The sequence below is a fragment of the Delphinus delphis genome, chromosome 1 (assembly GCF_949987515.2).
Source record: "Delphinus delphis chromosome 1, mDelDel1.2, whole genome shotgun sequence".
NCBI lineage: Eukaryota > Metazoa > Chordata > Mammalia > Artiodactyla > Delphinidae > Delphinus > Delphinus delphis.
Window position 1 is genome coordinate 52,134,522 of NC_082683.1, and position 25,650 is coordinate 52,160,171.

The 25,650-nt window shown below is 41.0% G+C and overlaps 2 protein-coding genes across 2 annotated transcripts in view; one reads left to right on the forward strand and one right to left on the reverse strand.

Annotated features, from left to right (window-relative positions):
• The window catches only part of TM2D1 (TM2 domain containing 1), a 140,135-nt gene that overhangs the window by 30,817 nt on the left and 83,668 nt on the right, over positions 1–25,650 (reverse strand). The gene's annotated exons all lie outside the window — the stretch shown is intronic.
• On the forward strand, positions 22,312–22,653 carry LOC132432466 (putative G antigen family E member 3). The gene is given in 1 exon segment (XM_060022943.1): positions 22,312–22,653. A coding segment is annotated over 1 exon segment (342 nt).

Here is a 25,650-nt window from a genome sequence, read left to right on the forward strand (position 1 = left end):
CCAGGAAGCACAGACCGTCCCATAAAGGATAAACCCAAGGAGAAACATGCCAAGACACAGAGTAATCAAATTGGCAAAAATTAAAGACAAAGAAAAATTATTGAAAACAGCAAGGGAAAAATGACAAATAACATACAAGGGAACTCCCATAAGGTTAACAGCTGATTTCTCAGCAGAAACCCTACAAGTCAGAAGGGAGTGGCATGATATACTTAAAGTGATGAAAGGGAAGAACCTACAACCAAGATTACTCTACCCGGCAAGGATCTCATTCAGATTCAATGGAGAAATCAAAAGCTTTACAGAATAGCAAAAGCTAAGAGAATTCAGCACCAGCAAACCAGCTCTACAACAAATACTAAAGTAACTTCTCTAAGTGGGAAACACAAGAGAAGAAAAGGACCTACAAAAAAAAAAACAACCCATAACAATTAAGAAAATGGTAATAGGAACATACATATCAATAATTACCTTAAACATGAATGGATTAAATGTTCCAGCCAAAAGACACAGCGTTGCTGAATGGATACAAAAACAAGACCCATATATATTCTGTCTACAAGAGACCCACTTCAGACCTAGGAACATATACAGACTGAAAGTGAGGGGATGGAAAAAGATATTCCATGCAAATGGACATCAAAAGAAAGCTGGAGGGCTTCCCTGGTGGCGCAGTGGTTGAGAATCTGCCTGCCAATGCAGGGGACACGGGTTCGAGCCTTGGTCTGGGAAGATCCCACATGCCGTGGAGCAACTAGGCCCGTGAGCCACAACTACTGAGGCTTCGTGTCTGGAGCTTGTGCTCCGCAACAAGAGAGGTCTCGACAGTGAGAGGCCCACGCACTGCGATGAAGAGTGGCCTCTGCTTGCTGAACTAGAGAAAGCCCACACACAGAAATGAAGACCCAACACAGCCAAAATTAATTAATTTTAAAAAAAGAAAGCTGGAGTAGCAATACTCATATCAGACAAAATAGACTTTAAAATAAAGAATATTACAAGAGTCAAGGAAGACACTACAAAATGATCAAGGGATCAATCCAAGCAGAAGATATAACAATTATAAATATATTTGGACCCAACGTAGGAGCACCTCAATACATAAGGCAACTGCTAACAGCTATAAAACAGGAAATCGACAGTAACACAATAAAAGTGGGGGACTCTAACACCTCACATACACCAATCGACAGATCATCCAAACAGAAAATTAATAAGGAAACACAAGCTTTAAATGACACAATAGACCAGATAGATTTAATTGATATTTATAGGACATTCCATCCTAAAACAGCAGATTACACTTTCTTCTCAGGTGTGCTCGGACCATTCTCCAGGATAGATCACGTCTTGGGTCACAAATCAAGCCTCAGTAAGTTTAAGAAAGTTGAAATCATATCAAGCATCTTTTCTGACCACAACGCTATGAGATTAGAAATGAATCACAGGGAAAAACACATTAAAAACACAAACACATGGAGGCTAAACAATACGTTACTAAATAACCAAGAGATCACAGAGGAAATGAAAAAATACCTAGAGACAAAGGACCATGAAAACACGACGAGCCAAAACCTATGGGATGCAGCAAAAGCAGTTCTAAGAGGGAAATTTATATCTATACAAGCCTACCTCAAGAAACAAGAAAAATCTCAAATAAACAATCTAATCTTACACCTAAAGGAACTAGAGAAAGAAGAAAAAACAAAACCCGAAGTTAGCAGAAGGAAAGAAATCATAAAGATTAGAGCAGAAATAAATGAAATAGAAACAAAGAAAACAATAACAAAGATCAAGAAAACTAAAAGCTGGTTCTTTGAGAAGATAAACAAAATTGATAAACCATTAGCCAGACTCAAGAAAAACAGGGAGAGGGCTCAAATCAATAAAATTAGCAATGAAAAAGGAGCAGTTACAAGAGACACCGCAGAAATACAAAGCAACCTAAGAGACTACTACAAGCAACTCTATGCCAATAAAATGGACAACCTGGAAGAAATGGACAAATTCTTAGAAAGGTATAACCTTCCAAGACTGAACCAGGAAGAAATAGAAACTATGAACAGAATAATAACAAGTAATAAAATTGAAACTGTGATTAAAAATCTTTCAACAAATAAAAGTCCAGAACCAGATGGCTTCACAGGTGAATTCTATCAAACATTTAGAGAAGAGCTAACACTCATCCTTCTCAAACTCTTCCAAAAAATTGCAGAGCAAGGAACACTCCCAAACTCATTCTGTGAGGCCACCATCACCCTGATACCAAAACCAGACAAAGATACTACAAAAAAAGAAAATTACAGACCAATATCACTGATAAATATAGATGCAAAACTCCTCAACTAAGTACTAGCAAACAGAATCCAACAACATATTAAAGGATCATACACGATGATCAAGTGGGATTTATCTCAGGGATGCAAGGATTCTTCAATATATGCAAATCAAACAATGTGATACACCATATTAACAAACTGAGGAAGAAAAACCGTATGATCATCTCAATAGATGCAGAAAAAGCTTTTGACAAAATTCAACACCAATTTATGATAAAAACTCTCCAGAAAGTGGGCATAGAGGGAACCTACGTCAACATAATAAAGGCTATATACGACAAACCCACAGCAAACATCATTCTCAATGGTGAAAAACTGAAAGCATTTCCTCTAAGATCAGGAACAAGAGAAGGATGTCCACTCTCACCACCATTACTCAACATAGTTTTGGAAGTACTAACCATGGAAATCAGAGAAGAAAAAGAAATAAAAGTAATACACTTTTGAAAAGAAGAAGTAAAACTGTCATTGTTTGCAGATGACATGATGCTATACATAGAGAATCCTAAAGATGCCAGGAGAAAACTACTAGAGCTAATCAATGAATTTGGTAAAGTTGCAGGATACAAAATTAAGGCACAGAAATCTCTTGTATTCCTATATAATAATGATGAAAAATCTGAAAGAGAAATTAAGGAAACACTCCCATTTACCATTGCAAGAAAAAGAATAAAATACCTAGGAATAAACCTACCTAGGGAGACAAAAGACCTGTATTCAGAGAATTATAAGAACTGATGAAAGAAATTAAAGATGATACCAACACATGGAGAGATATGCCATGTTCTTGGATTGGAAGAATCAATATTGTGAAAATTATATACTACCCGAAGCAATCTACAGATTCAATGCAATCCCTATCAAATGACCAATGGCATTTTTTACAGAACTAAAACAAAAAGTCTTAAAATTTGTATGGAGACACAAAAGATCCCGAATAGCCAAAGCAGTCTTGAGGGAAAAAAGTGGAATTGGAGGGATCAGACTCCCTAACTTCAGACTATACTACAAAGCTACAGTAATCAAGACAATATGGTACTGGCACAAAAACAGAAATATACATCAATGGAACAAGATAGAAAGCCCAGAGATAAACCCATACACCTATGGTCAACTAGTCTATGACAAAGGAGGCAAGGATATACAATGGAGAAAAGACAGTCTCTTCAATAAGTGGTGCTGGGAAAACTGGACAGCTACATGTAAAAGAATGAAATTAGAACACTCCCTAACACCATACACAAAAATAAACTCAAAATGGATTAGAGACCTAAATGTAAGACCAAACACTAAAAGCCTCTTAGAGGAAAACATAGGAAGAACACTCTTTGACATAAATCACAGCAAGATCATTTTTGATCCATCTCCTAGAGTAAAGGAAATAAAAACAAAAATAAACAAATGGGACCTAATGAAACTTAAGGTTTTGCACAGCAAAGGAAACCATAAACAAAATGAAAAGACAACCCTCAGAATGGGAGAAAATATTTGCAAATGAATCAATGGACAAAGGGTTGATCTCCAAAATATATAAACAGCTCATGAAGCTCAATATTAAAAAAAAAAAAAACCAATCCAAAAATGGGCAGAAAACTTAAATAGACAGTTCTCCAAAGAAGACATACAGATGGCCAAGAAGTATATGAAAAGCTGCTCAATATCACTAATTATTAGAAAAATGAAAATCAAAACTACAATGAGGTATCACCTCACACCAGTTAGAATGGGCATCATCAGAAAATGTACAAACAAGAAATGCTGGAGAGGGTGTGGAGAAAAGGGAACCCTCCTGAACTGTTGGTGAGAATGTAAATTGATACAGCCAGTATGGAGAACAGCATGGAGGTTCCTTAAAAAACTAAAAATAGAACTACCATACTACCCAGCAATCCCACTACTGGGCATATACCCAGAGAAAACTCTAATCCAAAAAGACACATGTACCACTATCTTCATTGCAGCAGTATTTACAATAGCCAGGTCATGGAAGCAACCTAAATGCCCATCGACAGATGACTGGATAAAGAAGATGTGGTACATACATATATACAATGGAACACTACTCAGCCATAAAAAGAACGAAATTGGGACATTTGTAGAGACGTGGAGGGATCTAGAGACTGTCATACAGAGTAAAGTAAGTCAGAAAGAGAAAAACAAATATTGTATATTAATGCATATATGTGGAACCTAGAAAAATGGTACAGATGACCGGTTTGCAGGGCAGAAATTGAGACACAGATGTAGAGAACAAATGTATGGACACACCAAGGGGGGAAAGCAGCAGAGGGTGGGGGTAAAAAAAAAAAAAAGGATCCAGCATGTCACAAGTAAGACCTGATGCAGCCAAAAATAATTAAATAAATAAATAGAAAGAAAATAGTATGTTAAGTAACCCATGGCATGCAGTGGCATTCACAATTAATGAAATTACATACCATCTATGGTTGATTATGATGAAGTGTCTACACAAGCACTAAGACATATTCTAGTAAAATTATTGAAATTTAAGGAAAAAAATCTTTCCACCATCTCGGCAGAAAGCATATATGACTTATAAGGGAAAAAAATGATATTATCATCAGATTTTTCAACAGCAACATTTTATGCCAGAAGAAACTTGAGAAACAGACTTAAGATGCTCAAAGGAAGAAAATGTGAGCCAAAGATTTTTATATACAGTAAAACTGACCTACAGTTAGAAAAGGTGCAGACTGTTATCAACATGCAAGAACTTGAGGAATATTGTTTTTATGAGCCCTTCCTAAAAAATCTACTTGAGCTGCCCTGAACAATATGGTAGCCACTAGGCACATGTGACTATTTAAATTTTAATTTGAATGAATTACATGAAGTAAAAGTAAAAATTCAACTCTTCTTTTAAACTAGCTACATTTCAAGTGCTCAAGAACTATGTGTGACTATAATATTGGATTGTGCAAATATACAACATTTCCATTGTCATGGAAAATTCTATGGGATGGTGCTGCCTTAGCCAATGAGCTTCAGGCAACCAAAATGACTTAGGAATCATTGACATAAAGACCATTGTGGGTATTAAATAAATAGTTAACTGAATAAATAAGACTAAATGAGGCTTAAAAGGGAGAGGTTATGGTATATAAAACCTGCATAATTTGACAAGTTACATATAGTAAAAATGGGTGAGATGGAAATAGTTTATGCAAAATAAAATATTTTTAAGTTATATTCTCAGTATTAATAATTGCTGGTGGTAGTATTACTATTGCTATTCTGAGACTATTGTATGTGTAATGTGGGACAAAGCAGATGAATAATTATGGGATATTCTAATTCTATCATGTCCTTGAAAACCAGGATTCCAGTGTGGAAGAAGGAGATGCAGATGTAATACAGAGGAGGTTAAGTGGAAGATCCTATAGCCTGAATTTAAATTGGAAATATTAGAATGAACTAGAACCCATGATTGACTTAGTAATAATGGGCATCCCTATAGCCCTGACTGTGGTTTTGAACTACCATTTCAAGATGATACAAATAGATGGAGAGATATACCATGTTCTTGGACTGGAAGAATCAACATTGTGAAAATGACTGTACTACCCAGAGCAGTCTACACATTCAATGCAATCCCTATCAAACTACCAATGGCATTTCTCACAGTACTGGAACAAAAATTGCACAATTTGTATGGAAACAAAAAAGACCCCAAACAGCCAAAGCAATCTTGAGAAAGAAAAACGGAGCTGGCAGAATCAGGCTCCCTGACTTCAGACTATACTACAAAGCTACAGTAATCAAGACAGTATAGTACTGGCACAAAAACAGAAATATAGATCAATGGAACAGTTTAGAAAGCCCCGAGATAAACCCACGCACATATGGTCACCTTATTTTTGATAAAGGAGGCAATACAATGGAGAAAAGAGAGCCTCTTCAATAATTGGTGCTGGGAAAACTGGACAGCTGCATGTAAAAGAATGAAACTAGAACACTCCCTTACACCACACACACAAAAAAAACTGAAAATGGATTAAAGACCTAAATGTAAGGCCAGACACTATAAAACTCTTAGAGGAAAACATAGGCAGAACACTCTATGATATAAATCACAGCAAGATCCTTTTTGACCCACCTCCTAGAGAAATGGATATAAAAACAAAAATAAACAAATGGGACTAATGAAGCTGAAAAGCTTTTGCACAGCAAAGGAAACCATAAACAAGACCAAAAGACAACCCTCAGAATCGGAGAAAATACTTACAAATGAAGCAACTGACAAAGGATTAACTTCCAAAATTTACAAGCAGCTCATGCAGCTCAATATCAAAAAAACAAACAACCCAATGCAAAAATGGGCAGAAGAACTAAATAGACATTTCTCCAAAAAGATATACAGATTGCCAACAAACACATGAAAGGATACTCAACATGACTAATAATTAGAGAAATGCAAATCAAAACTACAGTGAGATATCACCTCACACCAGTCAAAATGGCCATCATCAAAAATTCTACAAACAAGAAATGCTGGAGAGGGTGTGAAGAAAAAGGAACCCTCTTGCACTGTTGGTGGGACTGGGTAAATTGATACAACCACAATGGAGAACAGTATGGAGGTTCCTTAAAAAACTACAAATAGAACTACCATATGACCCAGCAATCCCACTACTGGGCATATACCCTGAGAAAACCATAATTCAAAAAGAGTCATGTACCACAATGTTCATTGCAGCTCTATTTACAATAGACAGGACATGGAAGCAACCTATGTGTCCATGGACAGATGAATGGATAAAGAAGATGTGGCACAAAATATACAATGGAATATTACTCAGCCATAAAAAGAAACGAAATTGAGTTATTTGTAATGAGGTCGATGGACCTAGAGTCTGTCATACAGAGTGAAGTAAGTCAGAAAGTGAAAAACAAATACCATATGCTAACACATATATATGGAATCTAAAAAAAAAAAGGTTCTGAAGAACCTAGGGGTAGGACAGGAATAAAGACTCAGACCTAGAGAATGGACTTGAGGACACGGGGAAGGGGAAAGGGAAGCTGGGACGAAGTGAGAGAGTAGCATGGACATATATACACTACCAAATGTAAAATAGATAGCTAGTGGGAAGCAGCCGCATAGCACAGGGAGATCAGCTCTGTGCTTTGTGACCACCTAGAGGGGTGGGATAGGGAGGGTGGGAGGGAGACGCAAGAGGGAGGAGATATGGGGATATATGTATATGTAGAGTTGATTCACTTTGTTATAAAGCAGAAACTAACACACCATTGTAAAGCAATTATACTCCAGTAAAGATGTTAAAACAAAAAAAAAAGAAGAAGAAGAAACCAGGGGGAATTCTCTAGCAGTCCAGTTGTTAGGACTTCGTGCTTTCACTGCCAAGGGTGCAGGCTCAATCCCTGGTGGGGGAACTAATATCCTGCAAGCTGCATGGCATAGCCAAATTTAAAAAAGAATAAAACGAAGAGGGAGAAGGAGAAGGAAAAGATGAAGATGAAGAAGAAGAAGGAGAAGAAACCAGTGATTTGGGAAGAAATGACTGATTCCAGGTCTGGGGTAGGATATATACAAGATGTGCCTGGAACATCATAACATACCAGATAGCAAGGAAGCTCTCAAAGACCACACGGGTCATGTCAAAAAGACTCAGAAGCCAACTTAAAGAGGCTGCTATTGGCCGATGGGAAATTTTCAGTTTCAATAAAAATTGCAATAGATCGGAGCTCCTCAAATATGTTTATTTTTTTAATAAATTTATTTATTTTTGGCTGCATTGGGTCTTCATTGCTTGTGCTTGGGCCTTCTTTTTAGTTGCAGCAAGCGGGGGCTACCCTTTGTTGTGGTGCTCGGGCTTCTCATTGCAGTGGCTTCTCTTGTTGAGGAGCACGGGCTCTAGGCTCACGGGCTTCGGTAGTTGTGGCACCCGGGCTTAGTTGCTCCATAGCATGTGGTATCTTCCCGGACCAGGGCTCGAACCCGTGTCCCTTGCATTGGTAGGTGGATTCTGAACCACTGCACCATCAGGGAAGCCCCTCAAATATGTTTAAATCCATGAGTTATTTATAATAGTAGTAAATGAAAAATCAACTTATTAGTCACCTTCTGAGGATGAAAAGGAACTCAACGTACTTCCTTGAGAACTGGATAAATGAAAGGAAAGAATCAAGTATGTATCTTGCTTATTCGACATGAATAGGCTAACCAGTTAATACACGTGGGCAAGTGTCCCTTTATAAAATTATTCCAGCTAATATGAAAACAAAATGATAAAATATCACAATTTTGAAACCTCCAATAAGTAAGTAGGTATAGGCCTTGAGCTTCACCTGCAATTGAAATCATAAAAAAGTGAAAATAAGATATATATTATTGTGTCTTCTAATGAAAGAACAAAACATCACCTATAGTATTGCCAAAGTGATTGAATCTGAGTCCAATCAGGCCTCTAGATCCAGCTGCTAATTTGCAGGAAATACAAAGGGGGAAGAAGCATGTTAAATTGCTCCACGAGGACACAATAAAAAAAAAAAAAAATCCAGACTTTGGGAAACTCTACGGTTCCAACGGGCTGGGATAAATTGCAGAACTTCCAAATAGGCATGATAAAACTGTAATATTTAAGAATGCACACTTAGGTGACAAAAGCATAAGAATTCAAGGAAGTGGACTTCCGTGGTGGCGCAGTGGTTGAGAGTCCGCCTGCCGATGCAGGGGACACAGGTTCGTGCCCCGGTCCGGGAAGATCCCACATGCCGCGGAGCGGCAGGGCCCGTGAGCCATGGACGCTGAGCCTGCGCGTCTGGAGCCTGTGCTCCGCACCGGGAGAGGCCACAACAGTGAGAGGCCCGCGTACCGCAAAAAAAAAAAAAAAAAAAAAAAGAATTCAAGGAAGTGATGACTACATAGAAGTCAGGATGGTCATTACTTTTTTTTTTTTTTTTTTTTTTTTTTGGTACGTGGGCCTCTCACTGTTGTGGCCTCTCCCGTTGCGGAGCACAGGCTCCGGACGTGCAGGCTCAGCGGCCATGGCTCACGGGCCCAGCCGCTCCACAGCATGTGGGATCTTCCCGGACCGGGGCACGAACCCGTGTCCCCTGCATCGCCAGGCGGACTCTCAACCACTGCGCCACCAGGGAAGCCCCGGTCATTACTTTTGAAGGGAGGAAGAGGGCTGTGATTGGGATGAGGCAGCTGTAGATGCTTCTGGGATGACTGGCCAAGTTCTGTTTCTTGAGTCATGTGTTGGTTACAAAGATGTTCACCTTAAAGTAATTCAATAAACTATTTCAAAAATAAGATTTGAAAGATGCTGGGTGGTGATTTTTAACATAGCCCCGTCTAATTCACCACTATAGCCATGGCAGAAGACGTATGGCTTTTGGAGAATGACAATGGATTCTCTTAAATTTAGTCATCTGGCAGCTCTTCAAATGCAATTGCTTTTTCAAAGATGATCTCTTTACTGGAGCAAATCAGCGCAGACCCTGGCGTTTGGTATGCAGTTATCAGTTGGATAGATTTTTCATTCTCTACACCAGTAAGCAGAGAATATCAAAAGAGTTTGATTCATCTGTCAGGAAAGCAGTTCACCAGTACTGTTTTACCTCAGGGCTGTAGCAACTCTGACTCTGTCAAAATGTAGTTAACAGGACACGGATTGCCTCACCATCCCACTGGACAACACGGTAGTTCAGCACATTGATGATATCATATTCTTAAGACATAGTAAATAAGAAGCAGCTGTAATCCTAGACTCTTTGATAAAACACCTGTGCATGAAAGAGTGTGAGACAAACCTCAAAAAAATCCAGGGCTCTGTCACCTCAGTACAGAGATGCTTAGAAGATCTCTTCTTTAGAGGAAACTCATAACACATTTGGATAAACTGCTGGACACATTTACTAAGTAAGACCTAAGGACTGTCAACTTTGATTAGGTCCCAGAGCAAGCTATGATTCTCCAGCTGGTCCAGGTTGAGAAGCAAGCAGCTTGGACATAGGGTGTAGCAGAATCATGGTGCTCAAAGTGCGTATGGCTGACGAGGAAACTAGACAGATAGTGCCAATAGAAGGATCAGAATACAAGCCCCTAGGGCTTGGGGCAAAGCCACCTACTCTTCCACAAGTGCGTAGTCTCTTTTTGAGAAACATCTCCTGGCTGGTAGAGACTGAATGCTTGGCCATGAGACACCAAAGAACCATGTGACCTGAGCTGCCCGTTATCAACTGTGTATTGTCTAATTCGTCAAACCATAAAAGTGGGCATACCTTGTAAGAGTCCAAAATCAAGAGGAAGTGTTAAATATGAAATTTTACTAATGCAGGTGGTAAAGGCAGTGTAAGCTGCTGCATGGGCGGGTCAACAACACTCCCCATGCACGTACGCCAGTGGTACTGCCACCTCTTCTTCAACTCATTCGAATAGCTTTGTGGGACGTTGCTTATGAAAAGTGACCTGAAGAAGCCAAAAACATCTGCAGGAATATGAACTAGTAAAAGTGGACTGTGGAAACAGTGTGACCTACTTAAGGACAATAAGGAAAGAATTCTTGCAGTAGGCAGAAACTCAAGCAGCACATATCATTGCCCCTTTGCCTGGAAGGAAAAAGAAGGGGTACATATCTCTAGAACTTTGTGGGTAGTACTAAATTGTTTAGCTAGATGGTCATAGACTTGGGTGGAACAAGATTGGAGGGTTGGTAAAACAAGGATGAATGGGAGAGCGTTGTAATGTCAGACCTCACAGAATGGCCCCAGAAGGTGAGACTATTTGTGTTCTATGGGGATGCTCATCAGAGGGCACCCCACTGCAGAGAAGGCTCTCAATAATAGTAGAGAAAGATGATCTGATCTGTGAATATCAGCCAGCATCTTTCCTAGTAATGCCAGAGTTTGCTCGATGCGTACAAGAATAAAGTAATTGCCCTAGAGACAGTTGTTATGTATGGGTCCAATAACAGAGAAAGACTTCTCACCATGTTGGATCTGGATGGCACTGCTCACTCTTCCAACAGTGGAGTCCCAAGCTTAGCCCCCTATCTGATACCATACTCTGGAAAGATCAGATAATTACCTGGCGGCAGATTAATTGGACCACTGCATAATGGAGGGGGCAACAATTTGTCCTCACTGGAACAGAAATTTGTTCTAGGTATTGTTTTACCTTTCCTGCCTGCAGTATGTAAGTATGTAAGAGTATGGAAGTATCATCACCATACTCTACCTCAAGAAGAATAATTAGTGATGTAGAAAGGAGAGATTAGAGATGGGAAGATCAAGTATCAATACCATTTAAAAAAAACAAAAGCTACTCAAAATCAGGTTATATCTGCCATGTGCTATCACAATCTCTGTAATTCCCCTGCTGTAGCACTTTTCATGCTTCATTACAACAAAAACTCATGAGAGCAGGGTGGTGTCTATGCTGCTCTCCATCATATTTCCAGCACCTAGCACTGTGCCTGGGACATCACAGAGCTCGACAGATATGTGTTAAATGTTTGTTGAATGTCTTCTACACTTTAATATTTATCAAAATGCCTTAAAAGTATTTTGGCCAAAGTAGGTGCTAAACAGACATTTGTTAAGTGAAAAAAAAATTATGCTCAACTAGATCAGAAGCCAACCAACACCACCCTGTGGGCCAAATCCAGCCTGCCACCTGGTATTGTATGGCCCATGAACACAGAATGATTTTTACATTTTTAGAGGGTTGGAAAAAACTAAAAGAAGAATAATATTTCATGACACATGAAAGGTATGTAAAATTCAGATTTCAGTGTCCATAGGTAAAGTTTTATTGGAGTACAGCCATGCTCATTTTTGTACATGTTGTCTGTGGTGCTTTCATGCTACCGCTTGAGTAGTTGTGACGGAGAACATATGTCCTGCAAAGCTGAGAGTATTTATTATCTGGCCCTTTACAGGAACAGTTTGCTGACCCCTGCACCAGACCTTGCAAAGTACAGAGCACACCAGTTTTTCAGACACTGGTTAATATGGTGCTTGGCACCTTCCTTGGCAGAGAACCACTGCTTCACTTCAATTTCTTCGAAAGAAAACAAACTGTGTTTCTTATACTTCATGGCTTCAGGGTGAGGCTTGTTCCAAGACTTACCAGAGCCCTTAGACCCCTTCGTGCTATATTTGAAACACGAGATATATAGTAGCCAGGAGAGATAAATACACATAGAGACATGGAAGGAGAGCCATAGAGAACATCAGAGGAAGAGACTTTGGTGCACTGGCTCTGTAAGGGAAGCTTTACTCCCTGTCAGAATCGTTTCAGAACTGTGTAATGTGGCCTTTTCCAAAGCTTCATTCTATTTTTCTTACAGTAAAATGTTTATTGTGATTGCTGTCTTAAAACTGATGTTTTCTATGGTAGAGTTTGACCTGTATTTGCTGAAGCTATGTTTTAAAATAATACACTGAAGTTTATGAAGGAAACGTTGACTCTTCCCAAAGACAGAAACTAAAGAGTTTCTTTTCCTGAAATAATGATTTCATTAAATTAGAAAAGTGGACATATCTTTGTTATTTAACTTCTTCCTCACTCTCTATAAAATGCATGCCTCCATTACATCTACTATTTATCTAGAATAACCACATGCTAGTAACTGACTTCCCTTTATTTTGCACTACACTCCAGCAATTCTTTATCATTTAAGTTTAATACAGGCAGGCAGAGCCTGATCCCGATTAGAATGACAAGGACTATTTCCTTAATTACTGTACATAGATAATAGCATTTATTCTGGCAATTCCCATGCTATTCAATCAGGCAAGATTCAATACAAAAAAAAGGAAGAAGGAAGAGGAGAAGGAGAAGGAGAAGCTGATTTGAAAAAAATCAGACATTTGTTAAGCGAAAAAAAATTATGCAGTCACATTCTATTTTTTAAAGTTTACAGCTCTCAGGGAGCACTTCTTATTGGAAGTTCTATTTAAAAATTACGGAAGGGGCTTCCCTGGTGGCGCAGTGGTTGAGAGTCCGCCTGCCGATGCAGGGGACACGGGTTCGTGCCCCGGTCCGGGAGGATCCCACATGCCGCGGAACGGCTGGGCCCGTGAGCCATGGCCGCTGAGCCTGCGCGTCCGGAGCCTGTGCTCTGCAATGGGAGAGGCCACAACAGTGAGAGGCCCGCGTACCACAAAAAAAAAAAAAAAAAAACAAAGACAAAAAGTCTGATGGAAATAGGAAAAAAAATGATTATTTGTTAATTCTGAGTGGTGGGTACAAGGTTGTCTGAAGTTTGCTCTATTTTCCTATATTTGGAATGCTTCATAATTTTTCTTAATTGTTTTTCTATGGGAAAAAAAGAAAGCTAAAGAAATTCCCAGGTGCTCAAATTCTAAATGAAGAAGGGGAAAATTGCACAGCTTTTTTCTTTTTCAGGGGTAGTAAGTTGAAGAAAACTCTGAACTGCCATTGCATTGGAGGGACAGTGATCTAGGGGGTCCCTGGGAGCAATATTCTTATTCCACTGAAGGAGGTGAGCCAAGATACTTATAAGCTCTAGAGAACCTTTAACACAGGAAGCTATTTATCATAACAAGCTTGGTTGATACTGTTCCCATACTGAACCAATTAGGTTCGCCTATTTCGTCATACTTCATAACTTGGGATGATAGGTTTCCAAGTATGGTACAGCGTAGTAATTGAATTTTGATCAAACACACATGGCCCATAACCCAGTATGTGAAATTTTCAGAACAGTTCACAGCTTTTAAATATCCAGTCAACATGTTGCCAAAAGTACAGGATGTACTTGATGCAAGGGGGAGAGAAAGGGGAGGGCTGAATCTTGGTAGAGCTGTAAAACAAATATTTTTGTTCTTGTTCTCTTCTTATTTTTCAAATGGCAGTGGAGAAAGACCATGGGATATCATATCATAACTCAAGTCTTCCCCTTGCTTGCTCCGTGTGCATAAACAGCTTTGAGTCTCACTGCAGATTACCATTTATTTTTTTTGCATGAAACTGTTTTCATGTCACAGGCCTGTTACACATGACTTGCTACATTTCTCGTTGCAGCACTAGCCAGAGTATTTCTTGACAACCTACTATATGTCAGGCACTGGGTATACAGGTCAACTCTTTTGAATAAAGAGACACGATCCCTGTCTTCATGTGATCTACTGTGGATGGGGAGGTAAACATAAAATAAATAAAAACATCAATAATTTTATCACTGTAACCTGTGATCCTTAACATGAAGGAAAAACAAGGCACCAGGAGGGACAAATAGTGGGTACCTAATTTATCCAGGAGAGAGGAAGAGGGGAGGAGAAGCAGAGAACACATCTCCAAGAAAGTGCCATTGAAATTGATTTCTGAAAGACGAGTGATCCAAGAGAGAGAACGAGTATTCCCAGGAGAAGTAAGCACAGGGATAAGCTTTGAAGTAGGCAGGACTCTGGCAAGTTCAAGGACCTGAAGGCTAGTATATTCAGTGAGAAAGAGGCTCAAAAGATAGGCGGGAGCCAGACCACACCAGACCATATAAAGGATTATGCTAAGTGCAGCCATTGAAAAGTGGCTGGCCAGGGAGTGACATGAAGGGAGTCAGGCAAGACAAGAAGCAGAAAGACTAACTAGAAGGCCTTGGCAATTGTCCAGGTGGGAAGTGATAGTGGCTTGGAATGGCTCAATGGCAGAGATGAAGAACAGTGGACAAATCTGAGAGATATTTTGGAGAAGTGACATGACTTGGAGATAACTGGACGTGGGAAGTGATGGAGAAGGAGGTTCCAAGGACATTTCCAGGTTTCTGGCTTGAGCAACTTAGTGAATAAAGTCTAATAAATAACAACTACTTAGTATAACTCATAAGGCTACATTTAACGATAGAACTCCATCATTCTTACAAGCTCCTGTATCTGTGGTGATATTCTGCTCTCACCACAGACACCACAGATTTTGTAGGAACAGATGCGTTAATCAGATGGTGGGGATGTAGAAATTTTCCACCTACATGCATATCAAACTTTCCTTACCATAAGCAGAAGAATGTCTCTGAGATATTAAAATCAGACTTTAACATAAACCTAGAATTTTTACTCTCAGCTCTACAGACGCAGTCATAGATGTCTGGCCGTTGAAATAGAAGAACCTGAAAGGAAACAAATTTCCCCTTTGAAAATGTTTTAAAGCCATGTCTTTATTCATTCACGAGATTTTTCTCCTGAGCATTTTTAGTGTGAGAGGTATGAGGTAAATAAGACGTATTCCCTGTCTTAGCAAAGAGTATATTCTATCAGGGGAGAAAGAGTCATAAAAAATATGCATAATACAGTGTAGTATGTTACATAGATCAAGCAATAGAATTATACTAAACAGACCACAGAATGATTAATTCTACAGGGGGACTGGCACAGGGGCACGGCTATGAAAGACTTCAGAGGGGTTGCATTTGAGAAGTCTTGAAAGACAAGAGTTTGCTAAGTAGAGCAGTGGATGGGGGAGAAATTCCAAGAGGAGGTAACAGCACAAGCCAAGGCATGAGGGTCCTAAAGAGGACGGAGCTAGGGTCCTCAGGGTGAAACCATAGGGTGTCTGACCCAGTCTGGAAAAGTCATCCTTCCATTACGAAGTCTGAAAAACACTACCAGTCTAGTCCGATTTATCTGCTCTAATTTGACCCAGGTAGAGAATTCTCTTTTGTGTGGGCCCCAACCAACAAAGACCTCTTACTGTGACTACCGCCTGAAGATTGCCCATGTTTACGTATTGAGATGAGTGGTCCTCTCTCCCACAGTCATAATCAGTCCCATCACTGGGCCAAGGCTACAGGACGCGTAGCCTCGAAAGTGCCTAGAAAGATGTGACCGTCAGACTTCCCTGGTAGTCCGGTGGTTAGGAATCCGAGCCTCCACTTTAAGGGGGCATGGGTTCAATCCCTGACTAAGATTCCCTCATGCTGTGTGGCCAAAAGAAAAGAAAAGAAAAGAAAGAAAGAAAGACGTGGCCATGGCCCAAGGTAATGCTTCTGTGGACTGGAGAATACAGACAATAGAATGGCTGTGACTTCTAGTCTCAGTCTGGCTAATTGGTACAGCTGTCCCTACACAACAGTCAGATGTAGTGAGTGACCGCCACCAAAAAAAAAATGTGTGTGTGTGTGTTTGTGTGTGATCTTTAAATTTTAATAGCTTTTCAGACAGTCCTTAGAGAGAGAATTGGCAGCTTGGACCTGGAGGCTGCTCCCCCCACCTGTCTCCAGGCACCGCAAACACAGCTGTGTAAGAAGGAGACAAAGCTTCCAAGGAAAGAAATGGTACAGTCTGGGGGGGAACAAACAATGGAAGCGCCTTTCTCACAAACCCACTTGGGACGAGGCCTGTCTAGCAACAACAAAAATTAGCAAGGAGGATATGATCAGGATATATATATATATATTTTTTTTTTAAGAAAAAAACTTCACCGTGAAGTAAGATCATTCAAGACCCAACTCAGCGGCCAGTTTAAAACCATTTTTTAAGGATGAGACAGATCACACCATTCAAGTTGAGGGGAGAACAAGGTAGCACGTGTTTCTGGCAAGTTTCACATTCAGGTGCTGTCCGCGCATGGAGATGAAATGGAAAGACGATTTATGCTCTGTCATAGAACTCGGAGTTCCCCACACGAAACGCAGGAGTCCCTGGGAAAGTGCCTAGAAACTTCTTTATCTGGATTTCTCCAGGCTGCAAAGCGCAGGCATTTTTAAAGTTCAACTCTTTAGAAAAAAGTCAGCAGAGGCAAGATTTCCACAGATGTTAACAGTTCTAGAGTGGTCAGGGGGCTGCGGCTCTCCGAAGAAAGGGAAATTCGAAGAGGGAAAGAAGTCGTTTTGGAAGAAGAAAACCCAAGCAAGGAGGTATTTTCGGTATCATTTAAATCACAAAATAGCACGAATGCGGTCTCTGCCTGTGCGCTACCCAAACGTCGAGCTGAATACCACTGAACGCTGGTTTGAAAATTTCCATTTTTGTAATTTGCTTTCCTTTGTTAAGCCAAGACTTGAGAGAAACCTGGCAGCCGTCTCCAAAGTCTGGCACGATTTCCCCTCCGACGCACTCGGTTGGTGGGGATGTGGAAGGGACCGCACAAGAGAGGAGAGAGAGGGAAGGAGGTGGATTGAGAAGTGCCCGCCGGGGGCTGCGGAGGGAGCGGGCCGCAGCCTCTCAGTCAGGGGGTTTGGCTCCACCTACAGGAAGCCGAAAGCACTCGAAGCAGATCCCTCTGCTGCCACGGAAACCAGGGGTGTCGGCGACTTGGGCAACTGCTGGAGAATTTTCCAGCCAGTGGGAAAGGGGTGTAAGGAGCTGGCGGTGAGGAGTCGGGAGGTAGGGATCTCCATCACCAGGTCCACGGCGGCATATCAGATTCAGCACAGGGGTTCGTATTTGGAGGAAAAAAGACTCCATGCCTCCTCCTGTAACCTATGATTGATTTCACTGGTTACATGTAAGCCCCATTTGAGGACAAGGGCAGTTTCTATTCCCAGTCCAGGCCCATGACATAGCCAGTGTGCTCAACTGCTGAATGAATGAATGGATCTAACCCACTGGATAAACACTCGGTTAAACAACAGCGATCTAATGTGATAACAAACGCTTCCCCTCACCCCCCAGGTATATTTATGAGTTGTCAGGCATTTTGTTAATGGCTGTAATCGCTTAAAAAAAAAAAAAAAAATCCTGCACCATCTACACTATTCCAGTGTTCTACCTCCAATATGGGTAGCACTAATTAAGTACCACTCATTTCATCTGATGCCCTGAATTTGAAATGAGTAAACAGAGGCTTGGAGAGGTTTTTTTCCCTGGGTCAACCAGTTTGTTGGTGATAGAACAGGTTCGGGGCTAAATTTTCCTGACCTTCTCTCTGGTGTTTGTTTTCTAAGGCAAGAGAATTATTCTGCCGGACTGTGGATTGACCTGCACGGATACGCTTAGCCGATTGGCTCGCTCAGGCGGAAATTGGCTTCCCCACCTGCCTGTTGTCCTGTCCCTCAGCTTCTGTCTCGGCTTCTGCGAGAGGCCAAGGCAGCCGCTCGTGCTGCTTTACTCCAAAAATCAAGTGCTCCTGGAGCTGGTGCCCACTGGTTGCTAAACTTATGAATCCATTTTTTTTTAAAGCCTAAAGGACAGAATCTTTGAGCTTGCAGATTTGTAAGCTACAAACAGGCAGGTGCTGTGTTTTAGCAAACCAGGTGTCTTATATCCAATATCCAGCACATCTACTTATCCAAAGTGCTTAATAAGCAGTTATTGAACTTCCCAATGATAGTTATAGACGAAAATGATATTTACCAATTGAAAAAGAATTTTTGCTGTAGGCAGTTAGCACTCAGTTTCCAAATTTAAAAAAAGTGAAGATTCTTCCTGTAAATGAGACTCCATTTGCATTGTGTCAGATAAATGATGATGTAGTGAAAGTTGGAGATCAGAAGATCCAGATTCTAACCACAAGCCATCTGTAAGATGGAAATAAATAATACTGTCATGACCTCCAAAAGGATTAGACATGAATCATTATTACAATAATAATCACAGTATTAATAATAGTTTTTTGTGCTATTATTAAGTGCTTACTACATTCCAGACTCTCTATTAACCACTTTAAGTGCATTATCTAATTTATCCTTATAGCAACCCCATGAGGGTGACAATTATTATGCCCGTTTTACAGAATGAGAGAACAGAAGCTCATAGACATTAAGGTACTCACCTACAGTGACACAGTGGTGAGGCCAGTATTGGAACCCAACTCCTACCTGACTCCACACTCCTAAATGTTATGTTACACAATAGATACCTATTGGCTGATTCCATGCTGGTGGCATTCAAATCTCTATCTCTAGTTCTTAGTTCTCATGGGAACTCTATACTTTTATTTCCAATTACTAAAATCATATCATTAATTGTATGTTCCACTACTGTTTAAATTTAGAAGGACCTAAGCCAAACGCCTTCTTTTCTTTCATAAGCATTTACTCAGAGCCATCCATATTCAGGCCTCCAAGCTTGGTCTAAGGCAATGGCTCTCAACTGGGGGGGGCGGCGGTTTGCCCTCCAGGGGACATCTGGCAATGTCTGGAGACAATTCTGGTTGTCACAACCAGGGGTGGGGGGATGCTATTGGCATCTAGTGAGTGGAGACCAGGGATGCTGCTAAACAGCTTACAGTGCACGTGACGTTCCGCCACAACAAAGAATTATGTAGCCCAAAATGTCAATAGAAGTGAGGTTAAGAAACCTTGGCTCAGGAATATGGAGATGAATCAGGCAGATATCATCATTAATCATCTGCTATGGGAGATGTATGTATAAATTTGAAGCACAAAGTTTATGCAGATTCTTGTGTCGTGACAAAGGATAAGTGCCCCAAGGCTCATAAAGAGTTATGGGGTTTCCTAGGGGCTGGGGAAGGCTTGGTGGAGGAGGTGGCACTTGAGCCAAGTGCAAAGAAGAGAGAAGATCTGGATTCTGGATAAAAGGACAAACAGTGTGCAGGGTGTGGGTGTATGTAAGGAGGTTATTTTAATTGAAGTGGAGGAGGTGTGAAGAGGTGTAGTGGAGAAAAGGAGGTAATGTTTTGTTGGGGCCAGAACAAAGCGCCTTGAGTGCAAAGAGGAGGACTTCAGACTTCAGTTGTAAGTAACGGGAAGCCATCTAGCATTTTCACATGGGGGAATAATGTGATCAAAATGTTCTGGGGGGATGAATCTAGCAGCTGAATGGAAATGGATTGCAGAGAATAAGAAGCCGGAGGCAGGAAGACATGTTAAAATGCTACTATCACATGTCTTGCTATTAAAAGGAAACCACTTAGCTCTTTTCGTTTTTATTAGTAGCAACCAATAACTGAGTGATTATTGTGATTCAAAGCCAAACACTACATATACAATCGTACTTAGTGCTGCCCTCTGTCACAAGGATCTCCCCATTTTACAGATAAGGGGATGGTCAGAGTGGATAAAAAGTGGCAGGGCCAGGATCTGGCTACCAAAGCCTGCGATCCTAACTGCTTTGTGTGCTGGGTACAAGGTTGGGATTCTTAACCTCTTGACCAACCCAGACTGTCCCTTCTAAGGCAGACAATAAAACAAGCCAGCCCAGGCCCCACTGGGAATGGGAAGGTCTAGGACAAACAGCCTCAGGAAATCTGCTTCTCCTTGGCAGCCAGAGCTGATGGTAGGGAGAAAGGGGGTGTTTCTCTGGGCTAATTTTGGGGGCATGGGGAGCATAGGCATATGCCTTATTACAAACACACCTACAGGACAGATTCCTTTAATTTATTTGGAGGTAAGTTGTTTCCTCCGGGGGGTATGGTAAATGAGAGCAAAAATGGGAACGTCTGAAGCAAAGATCGAGCTTCTCATGTCAGGCATCTCTTGGCTGTTGAGGTAGCAAGCAGAAGACATGAAGTGGGGAATAGAAAGGCTGTGACTCAGAAATTCCTTGTTTACTTGGCTCCTGAACAGATTGCTAACTGGATCCAGGTGTGTGCTCTGGTTTTGTTTTAGAGCCTCTTCGCCACAGGCAGGGAAGGAGAGGAAAGGTATGGACCATATCCGTAGACAGAGTGGGTGGCAGCATTAGAATTGGTGGAGGTGCTGACAGAGGCATGGCCATATATACTAGCTGGCTATGTGGGCTTTTGGTGACCTGCAACTAGAGTGTTGGTCCAGGGCACCAGCTTTTGTCATGAAAAAAGATTCACAGCAAGAAGTTAGAGAAGGATACGACCAAAATGGTGGCCACCACCGAGTAGCCAAGGACCAGTAGGTAGAGTACATATGAGAACATCCTTGAAAACTTCCAGGTCTACCTGGAAGGAATTGAGATGGTGGAAACTCTCACAGAGCAGGCAGGGGAAGAGTCAGAGAGACTTTGATGGCCTTTGATGACCATTCATTTCACGGTGACTCTCCATCGCAGGATAATCTTTAACTATTTTGGAAAGTTTGTGATCTACAATTTAAAGGTCAAAGGCTCCAGGATTCCAGAGTTCCAGTTCTTCTTTCTAAAGTCCCACAGTGTTAAACAAACATAAATTCTTGCCACAATCTCTTAGATTTGACAGCCTAATAAATAGATTAAAAAAAAAAATTCAAGACACAATCTCCTCTCTAGACCAAAACTCCTGAAGGTCAAAGATTGAATCTGCACCACCAAACTCAAGAGGTGCTCAAGAAGTATCTGCTGAGTTTAACTCAGTGCAATGTTCTCCTGAAACATCAAGAGCGTTCACTAGATGCAATAATATAATTTTTAAATCCAAATGTTATTTTCACCTCATTAAAAAAAAGCCTAACCTTATGTATCAATATGCCTGTTTTCACAAAGTCTTTGCCCACAGTCTGTAAGTTGTCCTAATACTAAGACCAAATGCCAAAAATCAAATGTTTTTTCCCTGGAGAAAATCTGGAAGAGGCAATTATACTAGACATACTACTCAGAAGGATCTGTTTCAGTGTTTTTGCTTTTGTAAGTAGCATCATTAGGCCTCTTCAAACCAAACATTGTCCTGAGAAAAGAGTGAAAGCCAGAAAGCAAAGTTCTCTAGCCTCTAGAGAACTAAATGGCTCTAGCCTCTCCATTTTGTTACCCTACATGGGATGTTCCATATGGAGATGAGGAATGAGACTCAAAGCACAGCTCTCTGGGCTTGAGGGTCTCACACAACTGAAAATGTCCCAGGTCATTTCACACACACCCCACCCTTCAAACCAGCTACCTTGAATCCAATCTGGTGGATGATGTATTACTTAACCTTGAAGTATCAGGTTAGCTTCAAGTTTTTATTGAGTACTTACCATGCATATGGTGCAGACTTAGAAGATATAGAGGTAAGAAAAAAGACCAACAGCAGCTGTGCAGGGCAGATCGTGTTCCTGCCATTTGGATTCTTCCTTGCTGAATGAAACTCAGCCAATAGATCCTCATAGCAATACTCCTGCGAGTTAAGTTGGGAAATATGAGTGGGCATGTCAGAACAAGATCCCAATCTGCAGGAAGAAGAAATGATGGAGAGTCTTCCCAGCCAGTTAGACCTCTGGTTGCTCAGCAGCTCAGTGATAAACAACCTCAACTAGAAGAACCACAAACTAAGAGTCAGGATATTATACCTGCTTATGACATTGAAGATGAAGGAGCATCTGTAGCTCAAAGGGCTGATATGGAAGCTGATCAGTAGAAACTGGTTCTCTTGAAGACTGTGGATGAGCCTGGAGGTGGTCCTGATGTCAAGAAGGAGATTCTACCAAGTCTAGAGCCTGTTAAAATGCCAGAAGCTGGTGAAGGACAACCACAGATTTAAACAGAGACAGACTGAAGCCAAGCATGCTGTCCTTGTGTTGGAAATTTGACTGCTAACCATCTCTCAATAAAGTTTTACAACTTAAAATAAAAGGGAAAAAAGGCCAAAATAGGACCCTGGCCCCCAAAGTTTGGCTTACAAGCTAGTTGAAGAAAACACAGTGAATATGGATGAATAGAAGAAAATATTTGTTCCTCAGACACTTACTGAGTGCCTTCTTTGAGCCAGGCTCTGTGCCGGACTACAGGGGTACCAAGGCTGAATTGGTTCCATTTTGTTCAGTTCAACACTTGTCATTCATTCAGCAGGTATTTATTGAATGTATTTGCAGTAGACCACTGCTTTTCAAGCCTTAATGTGTATGGAGATCACCTGGAGATTCTGATTCCAAAGGTCTGGGGTAAGGCTTGAGATTCTATATCTCCATCAAGCTCCCAAGGAATGCCAGTGCTGTTTGTCCCTGAACTACTCTTTGAATAGTAAAGGACCATACAATGTTTTAGTCCTTTGCTATACAGGGGAAAATAAGATAGCCATGGCCCCTGCCCTGATGAAGCTGATATTCTAACAATGAATATAAATATTAAACAAGGAATCACAGTGAAATACAATATTAATGGATGTTCAAAGTCTTTGGGGGAGCATTTTGTGAGGGGACATAATTTCACCTAGGAATCAAAAAAAAAAAAAGCTTTCCTGAGGAAGTGATGTTTAAGCTGATAGGAATTTGCAAACAATAAAGGAGGAAGAATATTTCAGGTAGAGGGAACAGCATGTTTGAAGGCCTGGAGGTGAGAGAAAGCTTAGATATTCAACAAATATTTTGAGTTTTACCATTTCCAGGCTCTGAGTGTAAGACCCTGCCCTGGACAAAAGCACAGTGGGAGAAACGGACATGGAAACAGATGACTTCAAAACAATGCAGCAAGAGTTCTAACAGTGGTGAGCACAGGGTGCCAGAGGAGTACTGAAGAGGATTTCCTAACCCAGCCCAGGAGAGAGAACATTTGAACGGAGCCCTTGCAGATGAGTGGGAATAAGGCAAGAGAAAAAGATGTGGCAAGGTGGGAGATCGGGTCCTTGCTGCTGAGGACACACAGTCTAGTGGGGTAGTTGGCAAGTTGTGTTATATGATCCTGATTTTAATACAATTTAATCATTGTCTGGGAACAGTGCCGGGCACATAGTAGGCACTCATTAAATATGTATTGAAAGGATGAATATCTAAATGCCATGTAAGTGATAGACTCAGGATGTCCTAGACATAATTGGGTACTAAGTTGTTACCAACTCCAAGTGCCCTGAGAGTTCAGAGCACTAGGGTGTGAACAAGAACTGGGCTTGAAGGAAGGCTAGAATCTGTGGGATGTAGGGGAGATCAGTAGACATCCATCCTGAAAAGGAAAAACTACCGGTTCACTGCTGGGAGTAAAGGATTAAAAAAAAAAAAGGGGGGGGCTTCCCTGGTGGCGCAGTGGTTGAGAGTCCGCCTGCTGATGCAGGGGACACGGGTTCGTGCCCCGGTCTGGGGAGATCCCACATGCCGCGGAGCGGCTGGGCCCATGAGCCATGGTCACTGAGCCTGCACGTCCGGAGCCTGTGCTCCGCAAAGGGAGAGGCCACAACAGTGAGAGGCCCGCGTAGCGCAAAAAAAAAAAAAAAAAAAAAAAAGCACAGAGCAGGGTTTCTTAATCCAGGGCCCATGGAGCTTCTGGGGCATCTATGAAGCCCCAAAGATTATATGCAAAGTCCTAGGTGAATATATATGAAGGACTATTTTTCTGGGCAAAGAGACTAGAACTTCATCAGATGGTCAAAGGAGTCCAGTGACCATTATTAGGTTAGGACCCTTGGGGAGAGAACAGGTAGCCTATTCTAGGTAGCCTCTGAACCACTTCCTGATTACAAATAATTGTGTCAATGGAATTCCAACACAGAAAACCTCGGTCTGAGTGTGCTGGATGGTTGCAGCACTGCCTTTGAGCGGCATTTTAGCAATGTCCTTGCTGCTACTTATCTATCCAGACTTGTCCACATCGTCAGGGTATCCTCAGCAGCTGATGGAGATGCCTCCTTCCAAAGGCTATTTATATGCACCCAAGTCCTTCCCCTTAATGAGTTTCTAGAGGGGACAATGGCCTCTTGTTAGATTGTCAACTGTTGACATTTCTCTGATCTTTTCTCACAGTTTCCGTTGAGCAGCAGTTGCTGCAGCCTCCTGAACATCGAACAGGCAATTAATTGGTACAGATTTAATAAATGTATTAGAGAAGGAAGCTGCATGTTTATGGACTATTTTCATGGTCATGCATACTGGACAAGGCATTTTTCCACCAACCTACTTATGCTACCACAGTGAACACAAAATTTACATATCTGGAAGAAAACAGTATTTTCCTGAAACATTAATAATAAATGCAGGAAATTTGTCTGTTATGGGTAAACGTCTCCATAGCTTAACTTTGCACCATTCTATTTTGGTTAAAAATATCTACAGTGTTGTCCCTTACCATCTTCCTTCGAAAATATACTGGTAATTGCAATGGCCCTTCTTTCGTCAAGAACTGGGGTTTTGCAAAATAGCAATGAGCAATCCCAATGTTTGAGGATGCAGGCAATGTTTAAAGTTCTTAGAATAAAATAACCTTAGAGTAGAAACCTTAGCAACCAGGTTGTACTAATAGAAGTATACTGTTCAAAATGAGGGAAGCGATAGTCCCTGTCTCCCCAGGGCTAGACATACCACGTAAGAAATATTTTTTATTCCGTACTTAATGCCACATTAGAAGAGGCATAGCAATAGGCACATGAAGCTGGTGATCTTGAAATGAAGGCAAATGGCAGTAGCTAACATTCGCAGAGTCCTTACTAAGGGCTGGGCGCTGTGCTTTGCATTGTACATTTAATCTTCACAACCACCCTACTATTATACTACTATTAATAGTAGGGCACTACAATTATTATCTCCATTTTACAAATCAAGAAACTCAGGTCATG